Source organism: Coenobita brevimanus, chromosome 111 (genome assembly GCF_032717465.1).
Source record: "Coenobita brevimanus isolate Jiangsu-jjx chromosome 111, ASM3271746v2, whole genome shotgun sequence".
Taxonomy (NCBI): Eukaryota; Metazoa; Arthropoda; class Malacostraca; order Decapoda; family Coenobitidae; genus Coenobita; species Coenobita brevimanus.
The window spans coordinates 1,437,449-1,465,054 of NC_137064.1; the positions used below are offsets into that span (position 1 = coordinate 1,437,449).

At 40.6% G+C, this 27,606-nt stretch overlaps 1 protein-coding gene across 1 annotated transcript; it reads right to left on the reverse strand.

The window, feature by feature from the left end:
• Positions 1 to 11,969: 11,969 nt before the first annotated feature.
• On the reverse strand, positions 11,970 to 26,590 carry Sirt6 (sirtuin 6). The gene is made up of 7 exons (XM_080286315.1): positions 26,466 to 26,590; positions 23,186 to 23,313; positions 21,326 to 21,444; positions 16,391 to 16,514; positions 15,567 to 15,740; positions 13,591 to 13,714; positions 11,970 to 13,040 (listed from the first exon to the last, which is right to left on the reverse strand). Exons 1-7 carry the CDS (start codon positions 26,529 to 26,531, stop codon positions 12,261 to 12,263), a joined length of 1,515 nt encoding a protein of 504 aa, XP_080142441.1. The 5' UTR covers positions 26,532 to 26,590; the 3' UTR covers positions 11,970 to 12,260.
• Between the last annotated feature and the right edge of the window lie 1,016 nt (positions 26,591 to 27,606).

A 27,606-nucleotide genomic window follows, 5' to 3' on the forward strand; every position in this document is an offset into this window, starting at 1 on the left:
ATCTGATAACTATGTCTCGTACTACATATAGCCCAAAACTGATGGGAAATTATTCTTCATGCAGAATATTTTTCCTTGTAGGTAATTCGTTATTTTTTTCCTCATTTCTGGATCCTACATCACCCCAGCTTTAGATAGTTAATTGTATTTAATGTAATTACATTTTCCACACAGGTACTCTGGAAAGCTGGGAAAAAAACGAAGCTCTGCCTTTGCTGTCACAGGTGAGGCGTGGTTCCTGTCTTATCAGTGTGTTCTTTGCATGTTATAAAAACAAGTAAAGGGAGCAGGGATGCTGGAGAGAGATTCCTTTACATAGTAGCAGCAGTTATGCAAATGTCCTTCAACTCCTTTTTCCTCAGAAAGGCAGATAATCCCTGATGAAGAATGACAACTAGGTGTGGAGGATGAGATGTGTAAATGTTGAGGGTAGGGTTGCAAAAAAAATTAAAAAATGGGATAAGGTCATAGAGTGTGACCTTAAGGATAAAGAACTAAGTAGGGAGGCTGCCAGAGATTGAGCAGCATGAAGAGCAGCTATTAGGTGACCAAGGCCAATGCATGCAGCCACTTTGGAGCCTTTATGAATTATATGAGATACAATATGAAATACCTCAGCTCTTGATGGCTTTCCATTTTTTTTTTTTTACTGTTTTACAGCATCCTTCACTACTGTCAGTGTCACATTTTCTGGCACCATATTCCATCTCTACACACCAAACCCCCATTTTATTGCTCATCTGCCTTTACCATTCCCATTCTTCAGTCTTTCAAACTGCTCTGTCTGTGCCCCTTACTTTGTTTTTCATTTGTTAGTATTCTTCCACTTTCATCATCACGCATTTTTGCACTTTCCTCTTTTCTACATTTTCACATGTCTTTCTACAATATTTTCCTAATTTAAGAATAGTTTTCATTTCATTTAACTTTCAAAATCATCTTTTACTTCTTATTTTTCTTTACTGGTGTGTTCATGTGTGCATTATTCTCAGTATTTTCCCTTCTTTCATTTGACCTTTTTTGCATCCTCTCTAGCCTCCTCCACTGCCCTTACAACCTGTGCATCCCAAGCTATATTATCATTTTCAAATCGCCATTCATACCTTCCCAAACTTTAAACCCCCTCAGCCTAACTTAACCTGAATTTAACCACAGCCTTTTTTTTTTTTTAACCTGCTTAAAATTTATTGTATAACTAGAGGGGCAGTCAGTGGAGCGCATCTCTCCAACAAGGGCAACCTAATTCCTAAATCACCCTTCATAGTGGGTTAGAGTTTCTCATCATGGGTCTGAGTTTCACGGACAGTGTTTTCCGGATCCAGAATCTGTAATACAATCCAGATTGGTCCCAAAAGTTAATCATTTGTTCCCTGGGACATTGGCTGTCTACCCACCAAATTTGGTCCAAATTATCTCTTTTAGACCTTGAGTAATCCTGTTGGCAGACAAACAAACAAACAAGGGTGAAAACATACTCACCTTGTCGGATAGAATTACCAGTGGAGTGGGCAGGTAGTCTCAGACAGGGCAAAGCACCTGCATGCTACCATTGTAACTACCCTATACCTCTCTGCATCACTGCAGTTATGGCTTATGACACTATTTTCACAGCACACTTATTTTTCACTTCTTATTACAAGGAACTTGGTTAATCATGATCAATTGGTCAGTCAAATGAGTCCATGCTTCCATTTAAATAAATCCCTGTATTGACGTTAATCATGGTACAGCTGATATTTGCTACAAGCTGGAAGTCAAACCAAGTGCCAAAACCATCTACAGGAATTGCTTCCCAACTGTTGCTGGACATCCTTACAGACTATTTCCATACAATCTAGTCTAGCACCACAGTTCATGTCCGAATCCAAAAAAACACGCATGCACACGTGCACACCGTTCTCATACATTTCTGTTTAATTGTCATCTTTGTTACCACACATATTTGCAAGCTATTCAGCCTACTCTGCAGTGTCCATATTGTGATCCTACCACTTAATGCTCATGTTGGAAGCAATCTTATACCTCCTGTGACATAGGAGGAGGAAAGATGGTACTGTATGTGAGGTTTCCTTTTACTTCCTATACATGGCTTTGGAACGTTCAGGAAACTTTGTCTTGAATCCCTCCATTCTGTTTAACAAAAGAAAATAAGTTGGAATAAGGATGAGATGGCACATGGTCTGCCATACTAAAATTCAGTCACTGATTTTTAACTTTTGTTTGAGTGATTCTGAGCTTTTCTTTACAGACAAGTGCCGTTCCAGTCAGATTGACACATCAACGTTCACATGGAAGCCATCATTCAGGGCCAGAAAACTGGCTAGCCAGAAAGTTTGTAGTGATAATAATAGTTCCCATAACAAGGAGAACTTAGGAACTTGTGACCAGAACATAGACACAGTGGATAATGACAGCAGATCTACAGAAAGTTCTGAACAGGTGCCACAGCAAGAGGTAACAGATACCAGTACTTGTGATATGGAAAATGAAGATTTAGTGACCAGGGAACTGAGCTCCAGTGACACCACAGATAACACAAACAGATTGAAAAGCAGTGTATTTTCTGAGCAGTGTGTGAAATCCAATTGTGAAGAAAACCAAAAAGACAGTAATTTGGAAAAGCAAGGTGAGAAAATAGCTGATCGGAAGCTTTCCTTAGATCGTAAGACAAAGGAAAGGAAACTGGTGAAGAACATACCCACTCAGCCTGAGGAAGCTGAGCAACCTGGTGAGGATGAAAATGAAGAGGGTAAGGAAGCAAACAGTACAAAAAAAGAAGTTGATGGAGATGTCACCAACCAAACTAAAGAGATTGAAGACAGTGATTTGTCAGAGGAGACTACTGGAGATGGTGGAGATAGCAGTGACTTGGAAAAAGAATTTGAGAAAGAAGATGGGAGTGATGGAACAGACGAAAAAGAGAGGGAGGATAACAAAGGCAGTAAAGGTAAATTGAATAATGGAGATAGTAATAACATGATAGAGAAAACAGAGAAAGATATCCGTGGCATGACAAAAGAACTGGAGGGAGAAGATAGCAATAACATTACAGAGGAAAAAGAGAGAGAAGACAGCATCGACATGACAACAGGAGATAATGAAAACATGACAGAAGCAGTGCAGAGAGAAGATAATGGTGACATGACAAAAGAACGCAAGAGATATGGAAACAGTGACAGAGCAGAGGAAGCGGGAGAAGATAGCAGTGACATGGCAGTGAAAACGAACAAAGAAGAGAACAGTGAAGCAACAGAGGAAGTGGAGGGAGATAGCAGCAACAGAGCTAGAGAAATGGGAACACAAGGTGAAGACAGTGACATCGGCAAAGATGTGGGAACACAGGATGAAGACAGTGACAATAGCAAAGAAATGGATGAAGATTGTAGTACAGAAAAGGAAATGGAAGAAGATAAAACTGATGTAACAAAAGCAGCAGCAACAGAAGAAGAGGCAGGAGATTCAAGAAAGAAGTATGAGATGAGTGAAAGTGACACAACTGAAGAAAGCGAGGAGGAAGGTGAGAAGAAGCAAGCTAGTGAGAGTGAAAATGATGAGGATGGTGGTGATGATCGAGAGACTTCTGAGGAAAGTGGATGTGAAACTAAACAGAATGGAGATGATACAGAGGAAAGTGATGCTGAAAGAGAATAATTCTGAGCCAATGGAAAGTATATATATTATCATGCATATTTGTTTACCTTCTGGGAGAGGGATGCATTCATGTGGTGGCACTGATATAGGCCTAACTGGGCAGTTCCACTGTCTGGTTATATAAGTATCATTCAGTTCCCTCTCTATCCTCCAAAACTTTAGCCTAGGGTCCACCAAGTTCACCCAAGCCTGAGGCTGTGACAGCAACATTTTATTTGTGGAATTCATCTGTTATATTTTTGTAGTACACATATGTATGTTAGCTTATATGTTTTGGGATATAACCAGAATACTGTACCTAAACATTTCCTCTGATCTTAATTTGTGCTGGTAATTATTTTAACCTCTTAGTGTGCCAAATAACAATATTTTTTAGTAGACTGTGCATATGAGGATTACTTTAAAATTTGTCTTGAATTGTATGTAGCTAGTATTTTCTTTACATCTGCTGTACGTAATGACATGATGAAAAAAGTTATTTATGTTACATGAAGACTGTTAGTGATACGGATATGATGTTTTGTTAAGGACGTAATTTTTATACTTCTTAAAGTACAGTGTGAAAATGTCAAATTGTTTAAATAACCCAGTGTAATACTGTGTTGTATAAGTTCAGTGTAAAAAACTATATACCAGTCATGAATCTTAACTATTTTTCATAATCAAGTGAGGGTGACAACCAAGCTTTAACATACATTGGTCTGAAACCTACATGGCAATATTTCTTATCATCATCCGGACCTTCTCTTCCACCTTATGGCAGGGTGAGGAATAGCAACGCCCAGACCGCCCAAGTTTGCCCAATCAAATGGGCCACGCTTCCATTCACTCATCATTCAAGCCCCCCGGAATCCTGGCTCTATCTGATATGCCAAAAACTTTCACCACATTCTGTAGCTTCACATAAACGTATCCAATAGAGTCACTCTGGACGCTGTCATATTAAAAAGGGGTGCCAAATTCCTGCTTATGCACTTCTTTTCACAATATTCATCCAGCCAGCTCAATATCTTGTCAGTTCACTAGCTTCATCGACTTCCATTCCTCTCTTCCTCACACGCTCACCCACCATACGCCTCCACCTTCCTGGCCTACCTTGCCTCCTCCCTCCTTCAGAATCGCTCAGATATATCTTTGTCACCATTCTATTCTTATCCATTATCTCCACATGACCATACTATCTCAGTACACTCTCTTTAATTCTGGTGTCCACAGACTTCCTTGCTCCGCATCTTTTACGAATCACATTATTTCATATCCTATCCCTTCTCAGAACTTCACATACATTCCTCAGCAGTCCCATCTCCACTGCTGTCACACTTGACTTTTCATTTCCATGCCACACCAAAGTCTCGCATCCATATGTTATAGTTGGCATTAACATTCCTTCATGTAAGCCTCATGCAGCTGCAACACTCAAGTCTCTGTTTCTTATTTGGCCATATTGATACCCTGAAGGTTTCATGCTGATAGCTCAAGCCATTCATGAAATATAGTGATGCTAAACACAGGCGATAAAAACTAGTTGACCTTTGGCAGCCATTCTGGTGACCTTGACCTTGACCCCAAGTGCCCATTTTCGAACTCGGCCAAGATTTTGACCACAGCTTGATACCCTGAAGGTTTCATGTTGATAGCTCAAGCCATTCATGAGATATAATGGGAACACACACACACACACACACACATATATATATATATATATATATATATATATATATATATATATATATATATATATACAGTATATACAGGCAGATAAAAACATTATAACAAAGTTCTGGAGTTTGGTAGCAATGCACCAGGTCTTTACATCAGGGGGAGGGTGGGGGGGTATGATTGGCTGTTGGAGAGGTCACACACTGGTCCTTCCTCAGGGAGAATGAGTATGGCATGAGGCAGGTGCTACTATCTACTGGCTGTGGCTGTTGTAACCTCAACTTATTCTGAACATGAATCCAGTGGAAGCAAATAACTCTTACTGTGGAAAAGCATACAGTTTTGGGGTTTCAGTATCATTCATATAATTCCAGTATTACAAGGTCCCAAAATAGGCCTATACAGAAAACTGTTTATAACTACTACATGTGCCCAAAATTGTTACATAAATACAGTATTGTAATATGTATTATTTTAACTGATAAATCTGAGATTTTTCTAACATGTTTATAAAACAGCACTGTATGGAAAGTATACTTGGTTTGGTTGTGAATAAGTTGTACTCTTCTGATGGAAGAGACCTACTATATCAGTCATGAACACAAGTGTACTGTAAATACAAACTTGGTGTTGAATACTGTACTGCAAACAGTTATGAAAAGGCATATACTGTACGGTACATCAACTCTTCTTGACCAAAGTAACTTATACCGTACTTTAAAACTGTAATTAGTCCCATATGCCATCAACTGTATCATCATCATCATCCGGACCTCCTTTCCCACCCTAGGGCAGGGTGAGTAGCAATGTCATGAATTGTATCATTTATTTAAATTATGTATTTAGTTACCTCATAAAAATAATCTTTAATATTATCTATGGTCAATTCTCTATTTTTCTTACATTATTACATACCATAAGTACAGTACATTATAACCTACAACAAGCATTACAGTCATCCCTCATTTTTTGTGATTTAAACTTTGCCATGTTCTATTATTTGTGGATTAGTAATCCATCACAAAATACAGTACACTGATTTAAGGTGTATTTTGGGATTTACCAAGTTTTTTGTTAAGTCATCTGAAAGTACACTTTAAACATGCAGACTCTAATTTCTAGTGATGTTTGGGGGTACTATAAAGGGTTTTGGGGGAATCACATACAGTAGTTAAATTAAGGCTGAAAGGGCTCTTTTAGATGGATTTTCATTCTTCTTGGATTTTCACTATTCATAGGTGTGTCTCTTCCCCAACCCCTGTGAAAAACAAGGGATGCCTGTACTCTTAGTGAACAAGCCAAGAGAAAATGGGTAAGCCAACTGCCTTTGAGAATAACAATTTAACTTTAACAATCTGGCAAGATATAACTCATTAAAAATAATCTGCACACTTTCTATTTGTATATACTGTGTATAAAAATAGGTAGGCCGTGAGAATGACAATATGCACCTACTGTGCCTGCATGAGTAACAATGAAGTAAAGGTAGGCATCAATGTGTTTTGGAGTACTGTTTCTTTATTAGAAGGTACCATACTTTTGGGGTGCAAGGCTGGTTCTGAGGAGGTACATCATGAGACTGATTAACTTATTTACACAATATGAGAATGTATAAAGTACCACACACTCAAACAAGTCTTCTAAATAGGGCAATGCCACAGCCCCTCAAAGATGGGAGTGCATGATATAAAAACTGTAATATATCAATGAGTTATTCATATTTTGGCACACAGCCACTGACTGCTTCACTTTCATAATACTGTACTTAGTTGCACAATTTACATAAGATGATGGACATTTTTTTTTCTACTGAATCAATAAAAGTACAGTACAATATCTAATAACCAACTGGCTCCCTTCAATCTGTTTCTTGCACTGTTGCATCTTTATCTCTTTTCTGTCATTACTTCAGTGAATACTGCTCATCTGAACTGTCTGCTTCCATCCCCTCACCACTAGAGCAGATGCATAGCACCCATCTGGCAGCAAATTCTCATCCCTTTTCTGTCCAACTTTTTCATGCAAGAGTTAATCATCACTCCTAATCCTTCACGTATGCAACAGGCCAATTCTGCATCTGGCTTCCTCTGTATTTCCTGCAGCCTAAGACCTCCAGTCTTTTACAAGCACTGTGTCCAGGCATCTCGAAATGAATGGCTCTTGAATTTGCCTCTCTTATTTACTTATTTTCTTGGAGGGAACAATCCTGCATGCTTCTAGCCTTTGGGTCCTTCTTCCTTATTTAAAAGAAGGAAAAATCCAGTGACAGATGCATGGCATGCCATCTTGTGAGGTAAGGTAAAACATTAAAACAAATTATACTGGTACACCTTCAGTGAATGTCACAGTAAACATTTTGTTTCGTTTTTGAAGGCTCCAACATGTTTGTACGTGTTGGCCTTGGTCACTTAATCGCAGCTCTCCATGCTGCTTGATCTCCGGCAGCTTCCCTATTTAGTCCCTTATCCATGAGGTTACACTCAATGACCTCATCCCAGGTCATTTTCAGTCTACCTCTGCACCCAATTATCATCCCCCATCCTCTCCACATGCCAAAACCATCTCAATCAACATCCTGTACATTTAACTGGAGATGTCCTGTCTTAAGTTTGGTACAATCCTAGATAATAATTGTGCTATGCATCTTTAAACTATACATTTTGCTTTATTAGGTAGCTAGTTAAATTTTTAAGATCTCCATAACATCAAAAAATGGGCCAGTGGCAAAGAGGGGAGGGAAACAGGGAGAATTAGTCAGATTTGCTCATCCTAAAATTGAATTTAAACTACTACAAACATATCAATATCCCAGCACTTCTCCAACTTCAATTAGATTTGATACAGTACCACAAAACACTCTTGGCTTGAAATGGAAAAGCCTGAACAATTTGTATCACTGATAAATGGAAACAGCAGCACAGTTACCTTTTCATTAATTGGCAAAGACCCTAACTGATGTAATTAATTGGAGATGCAGTCACACATAGTATTCAGTTCCCATCTTCAGACAGATTCAGTATAATACTGTATTGTCGAAGGATGCACAAAGCAATGAATATGTTTACATCCTGAGAATTTAAAAGTACACATATAGTACAGGTACAAACTCCTTTCCTCCAAGGACATTTTTTAGATCTTAATCCAATCATGCTATCATCAAACTGTTTTATCCAACAATTGTATTTAACTATGGCAATAAAGAGTCAATTATGGTTTTACCTAACTCCAGCAGTTTGAAAAATTTGAGGTTGAGTCAAATCATGTGAAGATAGCAAGAATAAAATAAATGTCACTGGAATGGAAGGGTTAAATACTGAACAAGGCAACAAAGATGTAGCCAGGATCTTGATGGGGGACTTTCCCTCTAACTGTGTTAATTTGAATTTGCTGAATTACAAAAATTTATATGGTATTCACTACCATATTTTTCTTCTAATGTGTATAATGTGCATCCGGGAATCAAATGATGCAAATTTATGGGAATACCAGGAATGGTGTAGATAGACCACACAAGTACAATAAGTCATTTCAGGATTATGCCATATCAGTATGTACAGTAGTAACGGGTAATTATTTCAAGAGAATAAAATGGTAAGTGGAGGCTCTCAACATTCACTCACTTGATGTAGTGCTGCTCTTGGGTGCCTGCCCATACCTCTCTTCCTTTTTTTCTATCTTTCCTTCATCCTTTCCTCTTCCTTCTCTCTACAGGTAACTCTACACTGAGTGACAAGCCAAATGGTTTCATGTACACCAGGAAACCATTACTACACCAGATGGTAACCATATAACCAAATTATGGCACCTGGTGGTTTAGTGGATAGTTAAGGTGCTCCGATCGGATTGGGCCTGAGCAGGTTCACATCTAAGGGGTGATTGGGGTTTACTGCTCATGGAAAGCCATTAAGGGATGAGTGAGGCTTATCTCATCATAAATTTCAAGACCAACTTGTCTACCCCCAGGCTCCTACACTCCTCATGGAGCAACACAGGATTAGCTGATGAAATAAAATGAAAAAAGAGCACAAAGAAACAATATACTGTATATGTTGTGCAAAGGTGAGTCTAAGAGTTTCAGTAAGGCGAAAGGTCAACAGTTTTAAACCCAACTGAAAGGCAAAGGGCTGGGGAAAGGGTGTCCCCTTCCTGAGATGGAGAAATTTTAGCTGAATTATAAAACTGATACGGGCAGGCTATGTGCATTCACATGATACCTGGTGCATGTAACTACCCACCAGGAAGGTAAGATCCATATTCCTGCTATGATGTTGTATTTCATGATTTTGAGACAGAGAGGGAAGGTCATATGCCCCCCAGTATCATTTGTCTGGAAGCACTATCATTGCACAGCAAGAATATAGAGAGAAATCTAAACTACACACTTGTTAATGCTGCCCTCAACCTGCACTATTCATTATTCCAGGTCATCGTTCATGGACTTTTGATTTCCGTCAGCTTCCAAATATCGTCATTTTATCTCAATATGATGAATAACGAATACAGTTTCAAAATAATGCTAGTGCATAATTTTTCTCAACCGTGCTGATGTATGAGACTGCTTTCTCCTGGTGAAAGTTATCAGTATCAGTAAAGGCACCTGCTTTCACAAACATAAGACATCACATGCTAGCAGTTCTCTATTTCCTATGGCAGCATCTCAAACTCATTTTGGCAAACTACTGTGAAATGGAGGTACTGCTAATTCAACCCCATTAATATTATATAATGTCTCTGCTTATCCTGGATGAGATATCTCCAATATATTGCAATACCATATGTACCATGTACGTATACAGATACAGTATATATATACCCTGAACTTTTCCCACTCAAGGATGGAGTAAGGTACCTATTAATATAAATAAATAATAATGATAATCATCATCATCATCAACATCGTCATCTGGACCTCCTTTCCCACCCTACGGCAGGGTGAGGAGTAGCAACATCCAGACAGCCCAAGTTTGCCCAATCCAATGGGCCACGCTTCCATTCACTCATCATTCAAGACCCCGGAATCCTGGCTCTACCTGATACGCCAAAAACTTTCACCACATTCTATAGCTTCACATAAACTTATCCAACAGTCAATAATAATAATAATAATAGTAATAATAATAATAATAATAATAATAATAATAATAACAATAATGACATTTGCAAAATTCAGCTGTGGAACTGCCGGGTTAATGCTGCCACCACATGAAGGCATCCCCCTCCAGCTTTGAGAATAATATGCAACACAAGAATTTACTCCCCAAAGACCTTCAGTTGCTATATGAATAACTGTACACTATTTTTCAATTTAAACAGGACAAAAAATGACACAACAAAAGCATCATTTTTCTATCTATCTATTTATAGCACGACGCCCTAATCCCGCAAAGGGTGGCTGCAGACAAAACGCCTCCAGGTCGATCTGTCACCCACCATTTGACTACCCTCCTCCCAACTCACCCCTCCCTCCCTCATATACCTCTCAACTCCATCCCTCCACCTCATCCTCGGTCTACCCCTCCAATTTACACATTAATGCTGAGACCACTGGATGCTCTTCAGATCTATTCCTTCTTGCACCATCTTCCACAACGGGCTCATCTCACAAAGACATTGCTACTCTTCACCCTGCCCTAGGGTGGGAAAAGAGGTCGAGATGATGATGATGATGATGATGTTGATGATAATTAAATAATAGAAAAACCAACAACAGCATGTCCAATTAGGTTAAATTGGCCACAGTAGCAGCATGTGAAGGTAGGTAGGGCTTTCCGTGACCGACACCATGTTAAAGGACTGGAAATGCAGCTACTTCTACCGTAGTGCAGAATGCATCAAGGCTGGGGTAAGAGCATCAAGAAAAGAAACCTATCAGTCATCAAATAATTTCTCACACTTACTGTATCAGTATGTAACTGCATTCATATACTGTAAAGTACTGTATAACGAAAAGTCATGGCAGTGTATGCAGCTTGGTAACTCAAGTTAAATTTATTTGCTTAAATTTAGCCTAACTCCTACACTGCAGACTATACCAGTCTCTGCTTCAACCTATGCATATTGTGCTTATGAAACCATGCAATAGCTATGCTATTTATAATTACACAACCTCCACTACAGCAGGTGGGATGATGCAGCATACCACATTTCAGATTCCAAGAGCATTACAGTTTCCACCTTTTAGCTGCCAGTGTAATACTTTGTCACCACCTCTTAGCTGCCCATATAATACATTGTGATGTGCTATAGTTATTAAGCATGATATAACAGATACTGGCTGGTATGTATCACACTACAATACTGAGCATTGAGAATCATGATACTTGAAAATTCACATACCGGTATTGTACACAGAGTAACTCCCTTTCCTCACAGGCTTTAGTACAGTAAACTACTCTGTTAGAATCATATAAGACATTATTCTGAGGAAAACTTCTAAATACCAGTAGTTACCGTAAAATATTGTCAAATGATCAATTTTTAGCATCTCTGTATCATAGCAATAATTCATTACAATGGTACACTCATATAATACCGTACTGTGTCATCACTTCCCATACTCAGAAGTTACAGTACTGTTTTCTATAATCTACTTTACAAATACAATATTTGATTATTTTGAAAAATTTCAAAGCCTGAAATAATACACATAAAACACATTTAAAATACAGCTGATTAACACTCATGTATATTTAAAAATAGCACTGTTAAAATACATTTGCAAATTCATATAATCTCAAGCTACATAAAGCATGGAGGCTGGTACTTCATCATAAAAGTTCCTACTTTATTAATGGACAGCTTGACATATCACAGCCCAATACATTTAACGCTCTTAATTATTGCAAAAGCTGTAATCTTCATACTGAAATGTGGTTCAAGATTATCAAATCTACATATTAAAATGACATAGCAGCTAACAGCTCCTTATCCTCACATGATCAGTATTCCATTCACCCAAGTCCACTCGCAGCTTCAGACACTGAGGTAAGCACTGAAGATGTTTTGGGATCTTTTGCTTCTTTCAACTCTTCCATGTCATCAATAAAACTTCTCATGCCGTTTTCCAAATCTTTTTCTGAGCTTCCATTCTGGCAGTTATTATAATCATTTACTGGTACTTTGCAGTCAACTTGCTGTCTGTCTTTTTCATACCCGGAACTAATTTCAGATATTTCATTTTTGAAACTGTTTAATTCTTCTTCATCACACAGTTTCTGTTCCTTTGTATTAAACGACTCACCCTTGAATTTCTTAATTTCAGTCTTATTTTCCTCATTTTTCTCCCTTTTATTATTCATCCATCTCTCTTCTTCACTACTACCATTTTCCTTTTCATTTTTCTTAATATTTACTATTTTCTCTCCTGGAATACTACTACACTCATTGTCATTCTCCTTCTTGCTCATCTGTGTCACTTTTTCTCCTTCACTATCACTATCCTCCTTTCTTCTCTGCCTGCTCCTTCTTATCACCTTCTTTTCCTTCACTTTCTGTGCCAGCCACCGATCTCTCACCCACTCCTCTGGTATCGTCCACTCAATGGGTTCAAAGTCCTGTTGTTGTGACTTGGCCAAATGTTCCTGTGTTGCGTGGTGTCGCATCATGAGCTGCGTGATGTGCATTGGGTCATCCTCTGGACTATAAGTAAGTGGAGGAATGCCAAGTAACTCCAACAGGTGCTTCATGACATCATCCACATATGTATTAATAATCAGGTCAGCATGCCGGTCCTACGGAAAGGGGGAATGGAGGTTGGCCTATGGGATGTAAGGCATATACAGTGTTGCTAAGGTATAAATGGGGAGAAAAGATTGGCCTACAGCATGTATAGCATACTGGTACTTTTCATACGGTAGTCAAATATAATGAAATACCAGTAAAGCAGTCCTTGTAAGTCAAGGATGAAAGAGAAAAGGAAAAGGAGTGCTTGAGAAGGTTAGAGAGGTGTGTGAGGATATGGTAGCTTCGAAGTGGCAGTCATGACCATCCCCTATTCAGGGGTTCACAGGAAGGAGTGAGGTACTAGAAATGATAATGATGGTGAATTTTTTACATACAGTATGATTGCTACTGTGAATTGTGAGAAACTGGCAATTTACCAAACAAAGCTTTATGAGGCAATTTTTCCTAAACTGACTGAGGACTTTTTAACAAAAATGGATGCTAAAAAGGGTAGCTACTTATAACTGAAGACTGTCTGCAACTAAATGATCAATGACTTCATGCAATCTTCAAAACAATACACAAAAACATGCCATACCCCAGTACTACTAAACTTGCCTGTTTGGTGGGCTGAAGATTACAGATGACTAAACGTCCTCCACGCTTTTTTGTGTCCACAGGAATATTGCCGCTGGGGACAATCTGTAGTGTTGTGCCTAGGCAAATGCTCAGGTCAGCCGCACTGAAAATTGTGCAATTAGCATGTGAACTGTACAGTAAAAGAGTGACAGACAGGGTGAAAACATTAACAAAACATGAGACAAAAAGGCAACTCATGAAGTTTTTAACTCCTTCCATCTGGCGATGTTCGATGTGTTTCCTTTTTGAAAGCTTCAACATACTTGCATGCATCGGCTTTGGTCACCTAATGGCGGCTCTCCATGCTGCTCAATCTCCAGCAGTTTCCCTTGTCAGTCCCGTATCCCTGAGGTCACACTCAATGACCACATCCCAGGTCTTTTTCGGTCTACCTATCACAACCCTATCCCTAACGTTAACACATCCCACTTTCTGCACCCAATTATCATCCCCCATCTTCTCCACATGCCCAAACCATCTCAATCCACCTCTCCTCATCACAACACCAATACACTCCGGTCCCATCCTACCTTTCAACTCTTCCATCATAAACCCGGCCCAACCAGGCGTCGCACTCAGGGATGAACTGCACATCCGCCTAATCACTGTCATTTCTGTACGTCTGAGCCTGCAAATATCCTTTTCCCTTACCTCCCAGGTCTCACTGCCATACAACATTACATTCCCAACACATGCCACATTCAAAGATCCCTTAGCACAGAGGGAGAGCCATCTCCATGTCAGAAAAGGCAACAGCTTCCTGAACTTCCTCCAACCACTCCTCACTCTAGCCACAGAGCTAGCTCCAGTCCTACCTCCAGCAAATAACATCTCCCATATAAGAAAACTCTTTCACACACTCAAGTGGCTCACCAGCAAGACCAATCCTTTCATGCCTGACAATATCCACATGCTCTCCCCAACACACTGCACACATAAAATCAGCATTATCTTCCAGTATACCTCTAATACCACCACATCTCTTATGCACCCACTTATCACAAACACTGCAGAAGATGGAATTACTTTCCACGCCTTTGTGACAAATCGCACATGGCCACTCTCCATCTTCTTTGACAGTACCGTCACCAGCCCTAGGTCCCAACACTTTTGTTTTATCTGCATTCACTCTTAAGCCCTTGTGCCCCATACCATCTCTCCACTTCCTAAGTTTTTCCTCCACCTCCCTTTTATTCTCTGCAATCATCACTAGATCATCAGCATACAACATCTCTCACAGGAGTCCATTTCTGATGTCACTTGAGAGGGCTTCAAGTACCATGATAAACAACAAGAAGCTCAAGACTGACTCTTGATGCACACCAACATTCATGGAAAACTCATCATTCAAATCTCCATTCACCCTTACCTGGGTGCAAGCACCCAGGTAAGGGTGCAATTTTATTTTGCTTCAGAGACGTCACCTGCGAAGGAAGGGTTAACAAGAGGCTATACCTCAGCCCTCCAGTTCAAAAACTCTCTCCTGAACTGAATAAATAATTGACTCAAGACATCTAAAAAATAATAATAATAATAACAATACTACATCACTGGAATGAAGGTATTAGCCCTCTGGCTGATGGGATATCTATCAGCCTGAGTAAAATATATACTGTATCTAAGTATCCACAAGTGATAGATTTAAGACGGTTTTTAACCTCACGACTGCTGGAATTTCATTCAAATGAATTATATCATTAGATGTTACCTTGAGTAAAATAACCTAGTACTCTTGTCTTACTGGGCAGCTCTTTGCCACTTATTTATATTGGTGCCATGTGAAAGTGTCCCTCTCTAACACCAACTAAGTTATGTAGTCCAGACATTTATGGTGGGTGACCAGCCTTGCTCCTGAGTGGCATTACAGGAGCAATAAACCCCAACTACCCCTCAGACATAAACCTTCACAGGCCACATTCAGTTGGAGATACTTGTGTTACACTGAGGAATCCTACCATGCATGAGAAATAGCCAAGTCAAGGTCAGCATCAGGCAACCCATCCTCCCAGTCCAGCACATTATCATGGAGATGCCCCCGACACCGCCGCCCATTGGCACGCTTCCCAGGACACACTTTACCTTCACTCTTCTGACCCACTGTGGTAGCTGCTGAACCTCGTACAAACTGCCTGCAACACGTACACATTTTAATAACCCTATCATGGTAGTGTTGGCTTTATTAATTTTATTTTAGCTAAATGACAATAATTCAGTCAAGTTGAAGTAGCCCGAAAGTGTAAATATGTTCTTCTCACTCTTCTGACTCACTGTGGCAACTGAAAAACCTTCCACAAGCTGCCTGCAACTCATACACTCTGTTAACCCTCTCAAGTTCAGGCCAACAAGTACCTGTACCTGTATTTATTCTTGTCAATACTTGATTATTTTATTCTGTCGAGGCTGAATCACAAGTTACATCTCTTTTAACATTTTCTTAGTCACATCAGCCCTATTACCTTATTCTGGCTTAGGACAAGTGATTCTATTGAGTTAAGGATGGGTTATTGGATCTTGAGCGTCCGGATTAGCTCTTTCGGATACATTTACGTGAAGCTACAGAATGTGGTGAATGTTTTTGGCATACCAGATAGAGCCAGGATTCTGGGGGATTGAATGATGAGTGAATGGAAGCGTTGCCCACTGGACTGGGCAAACTTAGGCTGTCTGGACGTGTTACTCCTCACCCTGCTTTCCAGATGATGATGATGATGACGATGATGATGAATAAGACTGGAAAGGAGGTCCAGATGATGATGAGGATGATGAATAAGACACTAACCTTTGACAGAAGTTGCATTTATCCACAAACATGTCTCCATGCAGCTCAGCCAACTTGCGTCTCTGGAGGCCTGAACGTAGATGCAGCCCATCTATGTTCTGTGTAACCACGTACTGCAGGTGGCCTACAGGGAGAATGCCATACAACTGTCAGAAAGACTATGAGCAGTATTTTAAGCCCTTCAATTTGACTGACTTTCTTTTCAAACATTCAGATGATTTTATTCAACTCAGGGAGAGAATTCTTAACTGCAAGGATTATAAGGTCTATTCAGAAAGTATCCAATCTAAGGCCCTAAAACAATAAATAGCTAACCTGTTGTGCTAGGAAACTAATCCCCCTCAAATTATGCCCCTTCTGACATGACACACATAACCCAGTGTTCTTTCCACTGCCTGAAACAAGTTTCAAAGTCGGTTTTCTGTGTCTCCTGCATGGGCTTTGTCGCATAAGTCATGATCTCTTATCTCGTCTCTAATTGGGAACCCTTCAGCAGAGTTTTGAGCTTGGGGAATAACCAAAGGTCACACGGAGCCATGTCTGGTGACTAGGGATCCTGCCGGACCTGTGGGATGTTGTGCTTGACCAAAAATTCCTGAATCAGTTGAGAAGAATGGGCAAAGGCATTGTCATGGTGCAGCTGCCAACCTGCTGCTTTCCAAAGGCCTGGTCTCTTCCGTCAAACTGCATCATAAAGACGATGGATAATAATGAAGTGATGTTTGTTGATGGTCTGACCTTGAATCTGGTGTGTATTTGTGATGCACAACACCATGACAGTCAAAAAAAACTGTCAACAGATGAGTGCATTTCACCTTCCTGCGGACATATCGTGCTTTTTTTGGCCAAGGCAGCCCTATGTGCTTCCACTGTGACGACTGTGCTTTGGTTACTGGGTTGTAACCGTACACCCAAGTCTCATCTCCAGTGTTAAGAGTCTTCAGAAAGTCTGGATTGCAATCTGCACACTCCAACATGTACTAAGCGATGTTCATCCGAGAGAAGAGATCATGACAAATGCGACAATGCACCTGCAGGATACCGCAAACCAGCTTTTAAAAATGTTTCAGGCAGTGGAAAGAAAGCTGGGCTATGTGTGTTGTCAGAAGGGGCCTACTTTGAGGGGGATTAGTGTCCTTGCTCAACAGGTTACCTATTTATTTTTTGTAGAGCCTAATGTCAGATACTTTCTGAACAGACATAAATATAACCATCATAATCTCTCCATAAAGCTCAATAAAATCAGTCAAAAGTTGCAACAATAAACTAATAAAGTACATCATTAGATTCACGGAGTTATGTGGTCTAGGAGGCTTGACAGCATGTCTGTCTCAGCAATTTATTTTGCATATTACATCCTAACATTCTCTATTATGTCCTAAACATTTAATACTGATATACTGGAAATTTACATTAATAACTAAGGCCCAGGTAGGGGCTAAAGCAATGGTATATATAGAGAGGGGCAGCTTAGTGCAACAAGACTAGAGACGGTGGTACTAGAGTTTAAACTAAACACTCTCAGGAACTACACTATAACTTCTGTTGGCGAAAATAGGATGATCTTCTCAACTAAATAAGATTACTATAGTTATTAAAGCATAGATGGTGCTGGAGGATGCCTTCACACAGTAGCACCAATATAATCTGGCAGCTCTGCTGTCTGGTTATACAATGGCCCTCAACTCCCTCCCAAGCCGTCCAATGGAAGACAGTCAACTGTAGGAAAAGAACAACTTCAACCTGCAGTCCACTGGGTTCAAATTCACATGAACTTTGAGCCAAAAGAACAATAACAAGAACAATATTGGCTCAGAAATGCAGCAACCTTACTGTCCAGCAATCACATAGACTGTTGCAGCTGTATCGAAAATGAATTGTACATGCCTGGTGTAAAATTTACCCACTTTTGTACAGAGTAAAACTACTCTATAGTTGATTAACTCTTCTATCCTTATGCTCTTAATTTTCCTTGCTCTCCAAATCCTACCTTACCCATCCTGTGCATGGGGAAAAAGAGCAGAGATAATGATCATGATGATGATGTAAAACTACAGTAGGTTCGTACAGTGCGCGTCATCGCAGTGCGCGATTTGCATTGTGCGCAAGTAACCAAAAATTATAACCAAATACCCTTCAATGTGCGAGTTTACCGCACAGAACGCAAGGCAGAGGCAAGGAGTGGCTCAAAAATGCCATTTTCTACTAGTGTGCGGCCACCCCTCACACAGCGCATCACGTGTTGTCATGTTGATTCCCGGGCATTCTACTCCGCAGCTTGGGGTACAAGGGAGCGGGCGCGCCATAACAGTCCTGGCTCGTGCACTGTGCGGATCCGCTCTCTACAGCTAACCTGTCGTGTACAACGTGTGGTGTTTTTTGTGCTGCCTGTACTTCGCCGCACCATGGCTCCAACCCCAAGAGTTAAGAAACTTCTGATGCACGCCACCAAGTTAAAGATCATTAAGATGAAAGAGGAGGGTCAAGGAAACACTGCTATCGGGAGAACCCTGAGACCGGCTGAATCTACAGTGAGAACTGTGTGGAAGAACCGTGAAGCCGTAAAGGCTGTAGTGAAGACGTACAGTGCCTCTGACCTACAAGGCCGTTCGCGGGTGGGAAATCGTGCTATGATACTAATGGAGCGCTATCTTGCCACCTTCATAATGAGGAAAGAAAAGGAAGGTGTTCCACTGAATGGAAGATTTATTCGGAACCAAGCCCAGCTCTTTTACAAGGCGGCATCTCGCAGGTTAAAAGTGGAAAAACCTTTCAGGGCATCAGTTGGATGGCTGGGACGTTTTCTCATGCGCAAGGAACTACGTTACGTGAAAGTGTCTGGTGAATGTGCCTCTGCCGATCAGCTGGCCGCGAGAGACTATCCTGCGACATTTCAAGCGATTATTGAAGAGGGACAGTACACCAAGGACCAGATCTACAACATCGATGAAACGTCGTTCTATTACAAGGCCATGCCAAAATCAACATACATCGCTAAAAGACAGAAACAAGCCCCTGGTCGCAAGCTCCAGAAGTGTAAGATGATGGTAATGTTCGCTGTAAACCTGTCTGGGAGCCACAAGATGAGGCCAGTTGTTGTACACACAGCTTCACACCCAAGGTGCTACAAAAACCTCACGAACATGGATGCAAGTGGCGTGTATTGGTACAAGTCCGCAAATGGTTGGATAACCGGGAACATTATGGCAGACTGGTTAACGAGGCGGTGTGTCCCTGATGCCAGAGCCAAGTGTCGGGAACTGGGCATTCCATTTAAGATGCTCCTTGTGCTTGATAACGCACCAAGTCACCCTCCATACCTTGAAGATCTTCATAAGGATTGTCGTGTTGTTTCTGCCGCCCTGCACATCACTGGTGCAGCCACTGGATCAAGAACTAATCGCCACAGTGAAGCATTTCTACCATAAGCAAGTGTACGACTACCTATGCAGGAAGATCGACACACAAGAGGAGCTTCGTGCCCTACAAGAAGATCACGACGAAGACCTTGATGAGCAATCTGCTCCCGTTCCATCTCCACCAGCACCTGTATCCCGACCTGCCACAGATGCCATGACTGTTGAGGCATTTTGGCGTAACTTTACGGTGAAGGACGCAGTTGAATTTCTCCTACAAGCCTGGCACCAGATTACACCTGCAACGGTGAACCAAGCGTGGTGAATGCTCATGCCTCACTTATGCATCACCCAGGAGACGGCCATTCAACCACTGGCCGAGGCTGAGGCAGCAACATTGAGAGCAGCACAAGCTGTACCAGGTTTCGAGGACGTTACATTGGCGGACATACATTAAGTGCACACTGCTACTGAGGAACAGCCTCCCGAGGAAGTGTTGCAACGGACAGACAAGGCTGACGCAGAGCCCGACGCCAGACAGAGTCAAGTTGAGCAGCCTAGTGTGATGGAAGGCAGGACTGAGCTGTGTATGTCAAACATTAGCAAGATCCTTGCTGCCGTGGATAAGCTCAAGGAAGAGGTGAAGGAACAGGAAGTGAGCAACCTAAGAACGGAGGAACTTCTGGTTGGTATCGACAAACTCTTCCGTTTCTACACAGACAGGCACAGGGAAGAAATAAACAGAAGACAGACGCTCACAACAAGCTACACACAGCGGGCTCAAGTTGGTGAAATTGCAGAACCAGCGACATCGTCTGCTCCTGTTCCTGTTGAGGATGAAGAGGATGCAATGTCAGAAGTGTCAGCATTGGACTTTGAAGGGTTTATGGCCGAAGTGAGTGACTTTGATGCTCCTGGGGAAGGTGATCAAGAGGAGTCTGTGGAGGGAAGTGTTGGTGCAGTGGGAGGTGCGGTGGGGAGTGCGGCGCTTTAAGTGTTGCCGCGCCTCGGAAACCCCGTTATTTAAGGTCATCAGGCCTGTTGTCTACTGTTGTTAAGGTGACTACCCATATTTTTGTTATTGTAGCTATAGCTTTAGTACAATGTCTGAAAAATATGACCTTCATTATGTCTCTAAGGGCCAAAAAATGTCCAGGTATGAGGGGGTACCACCCATATGTAATTATTCCCATGAGATTATGTATTCCTAGTACGTGAATTCCTAGTGCGCGAGGTCGTGGACTGCCCAATCTCTCGTGCACTGTGCGAGCCTACTATATTCTCTAGCTACTCTGGTATCCTGGTATCTTATCTGTATCTTGATTATGTATACATTGCAAGCTTCACCTCTGACACTGTTAACACGTGACGGATATTTTAGCTTGAGGCTCTGATACAACTTACATAATGTACAGGAGTGCATTTTCATTAAAATGAAAGATGTTTATACCTCATTTTCAATTACAGTATCTGTATACCTTTTAAGCTCAATAATTCAGCTTTAGTTACATTCCTGGATTAAAGACTTTTTTTTCTTGCTTCCACACAGCGCCACATCCACGTGAATCCCACTACTAACCATGGCGTTCAAGTGTGACGAGTGCCATGTGGGTGAATGTTGGGTGGGCATCATCCCAGGATATGTTGATGTCCGGCTTCAGGCCCTGCTTCTCCAGTGTCCACACACCCTTGGGGCCTCTGAGGTAACAAAATACTCATCAGAAAATAATGGTAACTGTTAATCATGTATTACTCCACCTGACGTGCAGGGAGCCCTAGGCTTGGCAAGTGTGGTCCAGAACTTAAAACTTCAATAGGATTACTATTTTTCATTATATCTATACTGCCTACAGCTGATTTTCTATTGGCTGACAGATTTCTAACTCTGGAGGGGTATGATACTGACTTAATTACCGTAACCCCTTCACTACGGCAGTACTGTAGCGCTCATTCTTAAACTAAACAAAAATCATCTGGTGCTTGCGAGAATATAAGTGAAAAATATGTCAACTATTAAAAGCATTTAGGGTAGAAGACCAGCCTACACCTCTGGGAGCATTATTCAGTCAACTATCTGAGAGTTGAATCCTTCCTCACAATGCAAGTCCTTCACTATGGCTGGTGTATTCTACCACTTGACCACTGGGCATTAAAACCAACATTAATCCCGCAAACAAAATAACTTCACATTATAATAAAATCAGTACTGTATCAACTGAACAAAAATGGGGATTAGTGGCCTATAAAGTCAACATCAGTTCAAGATTCACAATTAAATCAGCTCATGATCAATACCAAGGGAGAACATAAAAAAAATAAAAATAAAAACTAAAGTAAAACATGCACACACACCTTTCAAATGATAAATGGAGCAGTATATTCTTACCAAACAAAAAAAAAATTACAAATTAACAGTTTAACTAGAGGAGTAATGAGCTAAATTTATACAAAATATTGCAGAGAATCTATACAGCAAATACTGGTACAGTGCAAACACTCAAATATAAAATGCTTGGTTATAATGACTTAATGGAAAATGGAATATTTTGAGGAACAGAATCCTACTGCTAACTCTATATAAAAAAAAAATAAAAAAATAAAAAAAAAATAAATAAAAAACTATAATACCACAAGCAATAAATGCAATGATGTACGGTACCTTGTATTTTTAATATATCATCTGCTGTTATACTGTACTTGTCCACAAATAAATATGTCTTCAAATATGCACTGGTTGAATCAGATGGAAGGATATTAACACCCTCCACAGCATGACAAAAAATATTTTGGAAAGTGAAGGTTTTTGGCAATTGGGATTTCAGATTCAGGAGGCTGCATTGTAGATACTTCATTTTCTTAACCATACCAGTATTGTGAAAGCTTAAATATTTTATTCTTGCCAATTCCAAACTATCTTACTCAGATATTCAGACCTGAAAGGTTTAGCTGGTGTTCAAATCCCTTCACTACCAAGGGCTTTCAAACCCCAATAAAGATAAACTTGTAGGGGAAAAAAAGGTCCATCATACAGAAAGGGCTAATGAGAAATACGTAGCTAAGTACAGCAAAACTGCAGCCATTACATCTAAATGATCACTGTACCATTAGCTACAACAGTTCTATCACTATCACTATTACTGTATACTAGTCCGTTCAGCCAAGGGATATTGTTTTTATTATTCTTGCTATCTCCTGATGATTTGACTGTTTGGGGTAGATTTTTAAAACTGGAGAGGTTAGATATACATTTGCATTATACAGTATCTATGTTTAGAGACCATCAAGTATGGTATAACAGCCAAAACCAACCTCTTCTGTTTGAGAGTCCTTTCCCAAGCTAAGTGAAACTGACAGGCAGCTGCAGCAGTAACTAAAAAATAATATCACCCACATTTTAGAGAAAAAGAGCAAACTGGAAGCACACATGTGAGCAAAGTACCTAAAGTCTGGTATGCCAGCAGCAGTACTGATGCCAGCCCCTGTGTGGAAGACTGTATGGCGGGACTCTTTTATCCACTGTGCCAGAATCTTTACTTTTCTTTCAACCTCGGATGCACTGTCAAACTTCTGCAAATGTACAAAAGATGCCATTAGTTGCAAAAATAACTACACCAAATACAAATTAACCCAATGAATCTAGTGATGTACCTATAAAATTCACAGTATTTTATTCTTGCTAAATCCAAATGATTACTGTAGCATATTCACTGTATGGCAGACTTACCAAACTGGAAGGGTTAGATATACAGTAGTGTTCATTAACCAATTCACTACAAGATAGCTTCCTTCAGCTGAATAAAACTGTCTGGTGGTGGCCTGAATAAAATGATGATGTTATCAAATCAAAGGGTGAAACTTAACTGCACCACAGGGAATGAATTATGTATAAACTCCTGCCGAAGGATGTGTACAGTACAGTAGATACCGGTACTGTATTTCACAGTGTATCTGCTACCACCTGATTATCTGAATGAAGTTAGGAGAGACTTTTTTAATGAAAGAGACATAGCCTTTACTAGCCCTTCCAATATCCAAGGTCTTTCCAAAGTTGATAAAATTATCTGGAAGTACTATGGCAAGAATGAAATATGAAGGTCACTTGAAGTGGTGTTAAAATTATCTGCCTATCCATAGCCAGATGCCTTAATCCTATGGTGGCTACAAACAGACTGACTCCATGTCACCCTATCCTCTGCCATTTGACTGTCCCCCCTCCAACTCTTTTCCCTCTATCATATATCTTTCCACCCCCATCTTTTCATCTCATTTTTGGTCTCCCCATCAACCTCACTCACATACAATATTGTAAGTTAACACTAAACATAAGAAATTTGTAATACCAGTAATGACAACTTAAAGAAGAAATTCGTTATTCTGTACCAATCTGATAAATGCAAGTATGTCCATGTTGTCATGGGAATGCAGCGATATGAGACATGTGGATGTATTGGTTACAAGTGCAAAAGGCAGTAAAAACTGCTGCAGCTAAATGAGTGACATACCATACTCTTATGGAGTGTTCAAGCAATTTAAAAGATCCCATACTCTTGTGCTCTGTATACTATATCTGGGTTTGAGCATATACCGAGTATGTGACATCACCCCAAGCGTTGATGTTATTTCTTAATCCTGGTCTGTCTAGTCAAGCAGACCCATCAACCACTGGTAAGTAACTACTGTCGTCAAGCCATCCTACAAGTACTATATATAGTAATCCCTCAATTATCTGACACAACATAGCCAAAGGCATACCTGGCCATGTGGAGAGGATGGAGGGTGAAAGACTGACGAAGAGAGTGTATGTGAGTGAGGTGGAGGGGGGAAGAGGGAGGGGGAGGCCGAGGATGAGATGGAGGGATGGGGTGGAGAGGTATATGAGAGAGGGGGGTGTGAGTTGGGAGCAGGGCAGTGAAATGGCGGGGGACAGGGCGACTTGGAGGCGATTTGTTTGTGGCCACCCCAAACGGGATTGAGGCGTCTGGCAATAGATAGATAGATAGATAGATAGATACCTGGATAGTGGGTCTGTCTCAATAATGGACTTCTCCCTGGCCCCCCGTCATACATACGGTACCCTAACTTTAAAAGCCATTGTAATAGGCCACTACAGTACATTGTACAACACTCTTATTCCTGGTGTTTTACACTATCAAGTCAAGCAGACCTATAAGCCACAGCCAAGCAATTACCATGGTCAAACAGATCCATCAACCACAGACAAGCACTCACCACTGCAAGGCCATACACTGCAGTGACATGAAAAAAACATGAAAAAAATGGACTATTCGGGAGAAAATGTTTGCTTGGCCATAATTTCCACCCAGATGCAGGCAGTTACTTCAACAAACAAGGGATTTTCATCAACTCTCCTCCTCTTACTGGCTCCCTTCAACCTCTGTCTCTTCGCCGCATTGTTGCCTCCTTATCTCTTTTCTATCGCTACTTCAATGGTCACTGCTCCTCTGAACTGTCTGCTTGCATCCCTCTACCTCTACCTCCAGCGCATAGCACCCATCTAGCAACAAACTCTCATCCCTTTTGTGTCCAACTCTCTAATGCAAGAGTTAACCATTACTTCCAGTCCTTCATTTATGCAACATGTCAACTCTGGAACTGTCTCCCTCTGTCTTTATTTCCTACTTCCTATGATCTCCAGTCTTTCAAACGCAGTGTGTCCAGGCATCTCGAAATGAATGGATTTTGAATTTGGCTCTCTCTTTTATTTTTTTTTATTTTTTTAAGGAACAATTTGCAGGCTGAGCCTTTGGTCCTTCTTCCTCGCATTAAAAAAAAAAAAAAAATTGTCCTGATAAAATTGGAAAATGTATGAATAAAGGTTTTGAAGAGCCAGATCACAACATCACTGGATAATGGGCATCCGGATAATTGACGGATTACTTACATACACTGTGTAGGTAACTCGCACCCCCATGTGACAGACAGCGCCTCACCACAGGCAGACCAGGTTGCTATCCCATGGCAAGGTGCAGGAGGTTTGGCTCTTGGTCGGATGCCACACCTGCTTTACTCCACCCAGGGTACACAGCAAGCACCATGTGTATGTTCCAAGGCAATGTCTCACTCCATGTGTATAACAGTACAATATTTAGGGTGCTAATTAATCTTTAACAAATATGGAACTTTGAAAAAACAGAGGATGAACCATTTTAATTAATGCTGCTATAAAATATTTAGCTTCTGATATTTTTTCCCCCCGTTTGACCAAATCAGAGGGTCTTCTCTGACTTTTCCATTGCAAATGCATACTTAAGTGCTTAGTATATAAGGACAGCAGGAGGGGTTCCTCTAGCTCTATTAGCTATCATTTGATGATCCTTTCTATTAGCTTTCCCCCCAACACCTAAAAGTCAGTATTACAGTGGAAATGGAAAACAAGGGTGTTATGAATTTACTAATAAGGGGAATTACTGACAACCATATTAATCATTAGCCAGTCAGATGGCTCACCAACTGCAGACGTTTGCATACACCAGCTGATCCACTCTTTGGGAGATACTTTGATGCTTTGACAGATTTTACCGTCATTATGCTACATGCCTGAATATTGCCTATTTTGCGTTATGGAAACTGGGTTTCATTAAAAAAGGGCCCAAAATCGGCTCGTATATTATGAATCCCTCTTAACTCTTAAGGCCTAGAACTGGGTGCTGACCTACATAAAAATCTAACAGGGCTCACCATATCTGAGCAATGCTTACCTCTGGAAGTCCCAGTTTTCCTTTATTTTCATACTTGCTCAGTCCTTCTGCATAGTTGCATGACATCCTGCCTACTGCTTGGTCGAAGTTCCTTGCAAATAACCTCGACCCTGGCGACACAGTCAACAAAGGAACTCCCGAGTCGCTACCATCAACACTTGTGGGTCTGTTTACTGTGGGATACTGACCTAAATGCAATAATTTAACACTGCACTTTTATATATTATTCATTTTATCATAAACATGGCATTACTTGGCGACTTTTTATAGCTATTTCATCAGTTCATGAGTAAGTTACATACATGTCTCATTATTGACAGCTTAAGCTGCTCATATCCCAGATAATTTTACAGTTCAAAAAACGGCAATGATCATATCATTATATGAATGTTTGCTAGCACCTACTTGGACCTGTGTATCAGCCCAGTACAATCCACTCTCCGGTTGACAGTCTTCGATTGAGTTGTTTGTCAATCTTCCAGAGTCCCTTTGTTATCTTTTGGTCTGCACAAGGAACTTCTGAGAGTGCGATGGATTGCTTCTGGGCATACATTTCCACACACAGCATTCTGAGGCAGTATTCTCTGACTTGCTCGACGATCTCGGGTGAAACTGGAAATGAGCGGGAGACAGGTAAAAGCTGTATATGTTTCACATATAAAATTATGGGAATTATTTTTGTTTCAGACCAATATTGGGTCCATTTATTCTGAGTCTTCTGTAGTTAGCTCGTACTTTTTTCAAATACGCATTGTTACAGTATTATGACTTCTATCAGTAATGCAGCACTCGTAAATAACACATGGTTCTTGCTGTGTATATGATTTTGCCCTCATCACTGAACATGCAGGGCCCCGAAAAATTTTAAATAAAGGTATGATTTATGTTGGTCATTATTTTATTATAGGTATGCACGATGTGATGTGGCGCATGCATAGTGACGAGGGCGGAACCATATGCACGGCAAGTACCATGTGTTATTTACGAGTATTGTATTGTCATTATTGTTGACTTTCGACGGAATCGTCATAGGAGAATAGTGCATTTGCACAAATGAGAACTAACCATAGAACACCCCCTCAAAACCGGATCCAGTAGGTTATCGGCTGAAACGAGATTTTACCAAAGTGACATACTGTGC